At 32.0% G+C, this 9,859-nt stretch overlaps 1 protein-coding gene across 1 annotated transcript in view; it reads right to left on the bottom strand.

Moving 5' to 3' along the window:
• Window positions 1-8,471: 8,471 nt before the first annotated feature.
• LOC117176261 (ARL14 effector protein) overlaps window positions 8,472-9,859 on the bottom strand; it is an 11,825-nt gene continuing 10,437 nt past the window's right edge. Inside the window, exons 3-4 of the mRNA XM_033366423.1 lie at window positions 8,889-9,154; window positions 8,472-8,799 (exon numbers count right to left, since the gene is read on the bottom strand). Coding sequence (XP_033222314.1) covers window positions 8,715-8,799; window positions 8,889-9,154 — 351 coding nt within the window. The 3' untranslated portion in view covers window positions 8,472-8,714. The remainder of the gene's footprint in view (window positions 8,800-8,888; window positions 9,155-9,859) is intronic.

Raw genomic sequence — 9,859 nt, 5'->3', positions numbered from 1 at the left:
AATTTTAAGTGAGTATTTGAAAAGATTTTAAAAATTAAAAAAAAAGGGAATCAGGACGATTTTAAGGCAATTTTTTTATTTTGCAGTTTTTTTAATTTTAGGGAAAAATCTAATTAACACAATAAATCAATGTTCAATCCAAAGGTTTACTTTTCAACAAAATAAATTAATTTTCTATCAAATAATTGGTGTTTTAACTAATAAAATGTACAGGATAAAGTTTCAAACAAAAATGGAATAGTACAATTTCCAGATAAAAACTGTGCTAAAAAATTGAACTGAACAAGACAAAAAAACGAATTTTCAACAAAATTGTTAAATTTTCAAGGGAAAAGGTGAATTTTTGACCAAGAAAACGCTATACACAAAAAAAACGATTTTCCAACTTAACCAATATAAACGATTAATTTTTAATCAATCATATAATAGTTACATTTTCAGATAAAGATAAATAATTTTAAAAGAAATTATTTAATTTTAAAGTAAAAAAGACGAATTATCTACAAAAAATTGAAATTTTTAAGCGAAAAATATTAGTTTTCAATGAAAGAGTTAAACTTTCAACCAAATAGTTAAATTTTCAATCATAATTAAAAAACCTTGTTAAAAAACATATTTTTTTGACAAAGTAGTTCAATTCTTAGTGAAATAATCGACTTTCAAACCCAAGAAGATGTACAGTTGATATTTTAACCAAACAATTGCATTTTTGACCAAAAATGATAAAATTTTCAACCAAAAGGATTAAATTTCTACTAAATAAGGTCAATTTCCAACAAAATACATGAACTTTCAACGAAATTATTTAATTTTAAAAACAAAAAGTGTATTTCCACTCAAAACTTATCATTTTAATTTTTATTAATATATTTGCATTTATAACAGAACGAATTTACAACCAAAAATATTTATAGTTCATAATTCAACCGAAAAATGTAATTTGTAATCAAAAAGTATAAATTTTTTATAAAACAATTTAATTTCTACAAAGAAAGACGACCTTTTAACAAAACACATGATTTCTTAATCAAAAATGGTATTGATTGATTGTCAGTTTCAAAAATGTATTTTCAACGAAAGAGATGAACCTTCAAATAAAAAAAAATATACTATTATGATATAACATAATTATAATATTATCATTATTAATATACGTATATATTTATATATATAATAGTATTAATATTTATATAATTTATATTTTATACATGAAATAACATAACCTCAAAATATACGCATATCAAGAGGCGCGCGATCTATTCAAATCATGAAAATCGTCAGCATCGAAATCTGGAAATATTAAAATCCCAATCTCCTGAATTTATTTCAAAACAGTTAGCTGTTAGCAGATAGATATATAAATAGAATCGACGAAGTGCTCCGACCGGCAATCATGCATCTTCGAGTTTTCAAATTCAGAAGAGGAGAAATGGATTGCGCGCGCAACTCAGTCAAATACAGCGTCTCCTATTATATTCACACGGACATAGCCCTGTCACAGTATTGGACCGCATCTCGTTTCAGATCTGGGATCACTGGGTCAGATGGTGTGATCGCCGCGAGTTTAACTATAGACGGAATAGCTCGGAAACCTTCGGGCGTTTTTAGTATAGTCTTTTCGAATTCTCGCAAATCCCTGTTGCAGGTATCACTAGTGGTACTCATTTCAATACACATTCTTATTTAAGAATACTAAAATTTCTTACATTTCTTACAGCTTATGTTACTTAAAATTCTGACTTTTGACTAAAAGTTTTACAAAACTTGTTATTGACCATTATCACTTTTTCACACACACCATTTTCATACAATAAATAGAACTTTTTCTAAACGTGAATACTACTTTTTGCTCGCTCAAGTTTATAATGATACATAAAGAAATATCATTATCTCTTATCATAGTAGGAATCTTTATAGCAGTACCCCGATTATCCCTAAATTCTTACATTTTATTTTAATTATATATATATATAGAATGAATCAAATATTGATAGCAAAAGTCTCCGTGTAGGCATAGATATGAACATAAAATATGAGTAAATGCAAATTAGGGATAGTTTTAAAAAAAGAAGGGCGTAATAAAAGAAAAGGAGAGGGATTAAAAGATAAAGAAATAAGGAACTTTAAACAAATAAGAAATAGCTCTAATATTAAGAAAGGAATTTTGAAAGTGATAATTAGAGTTGAATATTTACATCCTAATATTTTGAGTTGTACAAGTCTACTTTTTTGAATCAACCAACTTGTATTTTGAAAAAAAAAGTTAGATTTGTAATCAGTGACCTGAAAAAACGCCAGTTTACAGAATTTATTTCATGACCGGCTGCTTTTAGTAGTACACTTCCGCCATTTCGTATGTGCTATTTCGATTTTTAAATGAACAGTATCAATTCGTAATCAGCAACTTCCAAAACAAATGTGTACAGATTTGTATATTAGAATCATATACCGATAGTTGTCCCGCTTTCCCAGGAAATCGCACTCGCTGCAGTGAGTGCGGCCAGCTAGCGCACCGGCGAGCTCCAGTCCGCAAGATTTAAAATTATGTTTTATGAAATATCGCAAATTATCGAAGCTGCTTTTATCGAAAAATGAAAGAAAATACTTGAGGTACATGACTGTGTTTAAAAAAAGTTTTTACACGGCGAAACTTTAGTCGGTGAAAAAAACAACATATAATATACTATCTATACCTTTAAAAACACTCGTGACTGAACGCGATCTGAAAACAGTCACCAGAAAAGCTGTTATGACTTTCAAAACGACGTAGAACAAATCCAGGTTTAAGTAGCGTGACAGATGATGCGTTCAATAGTCACTTTGGCTTCTTTATAATTATGGATAGCAGCTTCAACGGAACGAAAATTTTTTTTTCGACTTATGGCCAGCTTTTTCAGGAAATCGGCCACTATGCGATGGTAAAATCCATGACTAATAGACCATAGCCCCTTTCGATCAATAAAAAATCAGTGGGAGTAGTGAGTCTATACAAGGGGTCAGAATTAGTGCCTAGAGAGAGAATTCGTTTGAGCTTCGGTCGAATTGTATCGTTTTTGCCTTTGCAAACTTGATATCTTCGAACTTATTAGCGAATTTATACATTTTTCTCTGAAACGTGGATGCAAGGTTTCTGTCAATCAAACTTGTCATTTATTTAAGATTATGTGAGAGTGCGTGACCTAATTAAAATCATTAAACAAAATATTGAATAATTCTTGTAGAGCAAAATTTTGTGTTTAATTAATATTATATTTCCCTCAGCATCTTCAGATTTCAGGCAGTGATTTTTCACTCAGTGGCAGCAACGGAAAAATAATTAAAAATTTAATAATATTAAATTTAAATTAAAATGTAGAAGAAGCATGTGGGTAAACTTTAGTTAAAGACGAAAATCAAAGAGGGCTCTGGAGTGGGCCTGGACGTGACAAGTGGTACCATTCGAAGGTGCACTGACGCAAGAGGCCTCTAGGCGGATTGTTCTGGAACTGGTCTTGGAGCTGAGAATTTAAAACTAACATGTAAAAAATAAAAAAATCTTTAATTTATTTACGCAGAGACATTGTTTTGGCTGAAAAAAGCCAGAGATAGAAGGTGCGTGTATTGCTTCGTTTTCTAGAAAAAGTTTTTTCAAAGTCTACTCAGTGTCCGTGAAATATGCAGCGTTTCGCGAGTTAATGTGCTGTGACATTTCAGAGTGAGATCATGTCCACAAAAATATTCATGGCTAAAATATGAGCAGTTTTTTAAAAATTAGTAAGCAGTAACCTTCCGAAATTTCTCTCGTAGCTAATAGTCACAGAAGTACTGATTTTATAATAAAGGTGAAGAGTATTTGTGTTTAAAAATTTCAGAACCTAAAATGCAGATAAGTAGATTTTAAAACATGTGATTCATTCGTCTGATAGATCATTTCCTGCTAAAAATAGTATCGTTAATCAGATTGCACGTAAACTAAGTAATAATTTTACGAGGTGTGATCCAAAATTAACGAGAATTATTTTTTTTATCACAAACCTCGTTTAAATGGTCTGAAGGCTTTAAAATATCCTTTCCGAAATTGAAATAAGAATACGATCATAAATAACAAGCAGAGATGCTATCTCAATAGAGTAGCCGACACTCAAGGGTCCTTTGTTAAGTTTTCGGATTAAAATTTAGAAGTAGATATTTTTTTTATTTCACAGTTAATATCCTAAAACATAATAATTTGGAATCTACGGGTTTCGATGACTTCAGATATCTAACTTTTTTTTTAATACTTAAAATTGGAATTAATAGAACGTTTTTCGTAAATGGAACGAGATACGCCAAAAAAGACAACATTTTTTACTTCAACTAGAAAATTGTATATCAGTATATAAGTTATAATTATAAATAAGTATAATGCGAAAATTCATCAATTGAAAAAAAGTGTTAATAATTTGAAGAGAAATTTAAAAAGGGAGAGCGGATTAGCCAGGACCAACTACTGTAAATAACTCTGCCCGCCCGGTACGTGACGAGTACAAAAGGAACATTATATTACCGTCGCACCACTCTTAAAAGGACCACTAAAAGGATCTTGAAAAGGACCCAAATCTCTCAAACTATCTCCGAGACTATTTTGTTTCAAATCGTCTTTGCTTATAGACTCAAAGGGGCCAGGCTATTTCGCTAAAGAAAACCCAGAGATTTCTTTCGGTAGGGTATCCAATTTGTCCCCTTTAAAGTAATCCCCCCTGACACAATATATTTTTGCCAACTATTTTCCAGTCTTCAAAGCACTTTTCACACTCATTTTTGATATAGCTCTTAGCTCCTTCAGCGATTCCTCCTTAAACAAAAAAAAACCAAATGGAGCCATGTCCGGTGAATATGGTGCTTGAGGTAATATAACAAAATTATTTTTGGTTAAAAGTTCACGCACAACTAACGAGGTGTGAGCCGGAGCGTTATCGTAATACAGTTTCCACGAATTGTTTTGTCACAATACCGGTCGCTTTCGTCAAATTGCTTCACGTAAACGGCGCATAACTTTCAAGAAGTATTCTTTATTGACAGTGCGACCCATAGTGGCGGCACTCCCATGTATCGTTTTGAATCATGGACATAGGAAACACGGGACTAGGCATGCCATCCTAACTTGTCGAGCGGGATTGAATCCACGGGAGGGGGGAGAATTCCATGAGTGGGGAGAGCCGCCACCTACGATGAGCCATTTGATTATGCGCACGAGCATTTTTGCCGACAAACTGTGCATGAAAATATACACATGTGGGCGCTGCCATGTTTGTCGCGGGACATCAAACGGTGGGGGACCTGCCCCCTCAGTGCATCGCCCCCGCAATGGTATGCCTAGTTCCTTGTTTCCTATGTCCATGTTTTGAATACATTACCTTTTAGGGTTTGGGTGCATTGCTAGATGGCGCTGAGAGTGAGAAAGTCCCCACTTTTTGAATTTTCATCCAAAATGGCTGGCTAACGAAGTTTACCTTTAGTATAGGACACTAAGCGAGTGTACCAAAGGGCAATCTAATAGATTACTTTTTTTCAAAAGTTATGGTGTTCACAGACAGACATACAGACAGACACATTCATAAAAACCTGTTTTTCGGATTCAGGGGCTGTCAAAACGTGGACATTTGACAAAAACTGGGGGGGGGGGTGATCAAATTTTACACAAATCTAATACCTTCTCTGATGAGAATGTAAAAAAGGGCTCTGCTTGCTTCGAGATATGGTTATTTAGATGAGGCATGCAAAAAATTATACAAAAATATTCAACCGTGCGGCGTCAAAATTCTGACGCAATAGCCATTCTGATATCCGTAATAACGATAAAATGAAACTTTCACTGTTATGAGATAACGGCTGTTAACAAATCTGTCATTGTAAAATCATGGATTAATTTATTTTTTATGAGCAGAATCCATTATTTATATAATTACAAACAAGTGAATAAAAAATTCAGGAAAATTGGTTAACGTGTGGGGGAATAATCGATGTCTTTAGGGAATTTAGTCTGACTAGTTTAAATAATTATTATTTATTTTCACAATCGTTTGCCCCTGCAATTCGTATCAATCATGAAAGGTTGTTGTCTTTAGGATATTTAGTACATTAAAAAACTCAGTTGTTTAAACAATTTTTTCCCGTACATCGTAAAAAATACTATTTACTGCAATTGATGACACAATCTACGAATGGTACCATATGCAAGAAATGAGTTAAAAATATTCAACCATTCGTCCTAAAAATTAAGAACCGAGTATTCAATTGATAATTGGCTTAAAAGAAAGTACTTTGAACATTCGTTGATCGTGTGATCAATTGCAGTAAATAATATTTTTTGACAATTTACAGGAAAACAAATTGTTTAAACAAATGATTTTTTCTACAGTACTAAATATCATGAAGGAAATAATCTTTCAGAATTTCTACGATTTACAGGGGAAAACAATTGTGAAAATAAATAATAATTGTTTAAACAAGCCAGACTAAATTCCCTAAAGACTTCCATTATTGCTGGACACGTTAACCAATTTTCCTGAATCTGTCAATCACTTTTTTGCAATTATATAAATAAATTGACTCTGCGCATAACAAATAAATTATTCCACGATTTTATGATGACAGTTTTTGTAACAGACCGTTATCTCCTAACAATGAAAGTGTCATTTTTTCGTTATAACGGATATCAGAATGGCTATCGCGTCAGAATTTTGAGGCCGCACGGTTGAATATTTTTGTCTAATTTTTTGCATACCTCATCTAAATAACCATGTCTCGAAGCAAGCAGAGCCATTTTTTCTATAAAATGTTTATACTTCGTTTAATAATCAAAAGTTGAATAACAGTAGTAGTAACCCAGTCTTAGCTGTATATGCATTTTCAACGTGTATAATATAGATTATAATCTATAATGTAATGATTTTATTTAAAAAATCACGAAGAAAAAATTTTGAAGCAAATTAAGTTTTTTCTTAGAACGTAAAAAATATTCTGCAGAAAATAACTTCATTTATAATAATAAGCTATAAATTATTAATAAAAGTAATAAAGATTATTAATAATGCACAAAATACTTTGAAACACTCTACTTATGGATTAAGACTTATGTATTTGAAAAGTTTATAGAAAATATCGTCTTTAGCCTGAGTTTGTTAGAAAACTGCGGTGTAAATGCACAGAATGTAAGATTTACATGATTATTGTAAATATTAACCGATTTTTATTAATCTTTTTTTCCAATTGCTTGTAATTATATAAATTAATTATTTTAATTAAAATTGAATTAGTCAATTATTTCAAAATGTCAGTTTTTCTAACTCGCTGAAATCTCATAACAATGTCCGGTCTTCATTCGTTCCGGATTTTGACGAGGGTGAGCAGACTTGCTGCGGACATGCATGTACAGCTATTATTGAGTGTCACTGCGATTTTTCTTTATTTTGGATTATTAAAAAAATATAAACATTTTAACGAAAAACTGGCTATGCTTGATTCGAGATATGGTTATTTAGATGAGGTATACAAAGAATGAAACAAAAGTATTCAACCGAGCGGCCTCAACATTCGGACGCGATTAGACATTCTAATAAAGCGCCTTAAAGGTACACTTTGCAAGCTCATTACTCCTGACACATTAGGGGTTGGAACCTTTTGTCTTGTTTTACGCAGAATGGATTCTCCTTGAATTAATTCTCTAAGAACTTTCTTCTGTGACAACCCCGAAACGAGCTATTTTAAAAAGCTGAACCCTGGGCATTTACCTGTAAATTCAAATCAAAATGGGTCAGCTTTGGCTTTTGTGTACTTTTATTTTTATCATAACACTTTTACCTCTTAGATGCACAGGAAAGCACCAATCCACTGCCATGTGATATTTTACACTTGTTGCCAACAAAATTTCCGTTCCGGGACAAAATCCTTGTCACAGAACCTGACCCCTTATTGTTCACGCCGAAATAAAGCACTTAAGAGAAAAAAATGACTCTAATAAAAATTAGCCCTTAAAAATTAAAATTGCAAAATGTTTTTGATAGTCTGCAAGGGTTTTCCCACTCCCAGAGATATGCTTTTCTGTGTCCTTATTCGATCTGGCAGTTCAACTTTAGTAGCTATAAAAAATGGTTTCAGATCACCTTGAATTTTTGAAAAATGGACTATGAAAATTCTTAGGACTGATTTTTTTATGATTAAATAATTATAAATTCATTAACAGCCCCAGGGATTTAACATTACAATTTAAACCCTTTTCCGCAGATTTACTGACACTAGCAGTGAACATTTTTTAGATTATTGTAAATGAAAATAATTAAACTCTAAGTTAAATAAAGTTTTATTGTATACAAATTATCAATGATTAAACTATTTTATTATACAATACTGATTTTATTTACAAATATTATATTCTTCTTGTATTTCAAAAGGTTTAATTAATTTTTATTATGTCGTCGAAAAATTACTTTAATTTACTGTCTAAGGTTTTCATTTAAAGTTCATATTATTTGAAGTGTCAATTATCATTCAGCGAAAAAGATACGTGGAAGTTCAATGAATACCATTTCATGTAAAACCTATTTCAACGAGTCCTTTGTCACAAATCCTCACACCGAAGGAAATTTTATAATTAAAGAAGTCACAATTTTGCCCACAAAAGCACAGGGTTTACCTCGGCTTTGCAGATTCTGCGGAACTTCCCTCTAGTAGACTTTTGTCGCAACTCTGGGTTGCTAGGATTCTTTTATGACAGGATTTTTTATGACATTATCGCTGCCTTCATTTTCGATTGAGTCGTAGGTCCACTTTCTGTTATTTCTAGGTAAAAATGAATTATTAATTATCTTCATGCAAAATTTTTTAATCAGTTAGTTATATAATATTTTGAGACTGTATTTAAATAGTACCTGCATTCATGGCCACATTTAGTAGAACAGCACTTGTTACATCGAAAATGACAACCTGAGCAAGTTTTTTGTAAACAGTCGCAAAGATTGTCACCGGTTGAGTGGAGAATTCCCTTTTCATCATATAGCACGTTTTTTTTTTGGGGCTGAGATAGACGTCGATTTAACTTACGCTTTTCTCGCTCACTTGTTTCAGGATCAAAGTTGCGAAGAAATTTTTTCGTTACACTGTCGACCACTTTCTGCTTCGAACCTCTAGTGCTTTTCTGTAAGAAAGTAAAGGCTTATAACTGGTATGTTGAATCTTGCGTATAAATACAATTATTCTACTTTGACTAGAAATTTCTGGGCTTCAAAATTCGTATACGCGATAGAAATCTACTGTTATAGCAGTAGTTTTAAATTTTTTAGACGTAACGCTTTAAACGACGCAATCCAACTTACTTGAGGCCAAAAATAACAGTTACTCATACATAATCAGGCGCACGAACCATATTCACTCGATTTTATATCTGCTTATGATATTTATATTACTTATGATATTTATACTTATTACTTATGATATTTATATAAGTCATGGGTAGCCAAGGACTCGGCGGAAACCGATAATTTAATAAAACTCGGATAATGAAAGAGACCACTCATAGATTTTACCAATGTAAGATGATTATATAGCATCCTATTTGAAATTTGTGTTTAAAAAAAATTAAAGCTAATGAAATTGCGCATAAGTACAGGGTGCGCCATCTAGACCTTCAGTATTTTAACATGGCATAACTCGACATTTTTTTGACGCTGTTAACAAATGAGCACGATTCATTTAGGATATTATCTACCATTTATTTCAAATCAATTTTGAAAACAATGTCGAGTACAGTCTGTCAAGTTAAAGCGTGGGTAACTTTTTTGGTAAAATATTTTATTTAAACGCATGTTTCTACATGGAATTACATTTGTCAAGGTGTCGAGCA

Source organism: Belonocnema kinseyi, chromosome 7 (genome assembly GCF_010883055.1).
Source record: "Belonocnema kinseyi isolate 2016_QV_RU_SX_M_011 chromosome 7, B_treatae_v1, whole genome shotgun sequence".
In the NCBI taxonomy this organism is placed as follows: Eukaryota; Metazoa; Arthropoda; class Insecta; order Hymenoptera; family Cynipidae; genus Belonocnema; species Belonocnema kinseyi.
This window is presented reverse-complemented; position numbering and strand designations above follow the sequence as displayed.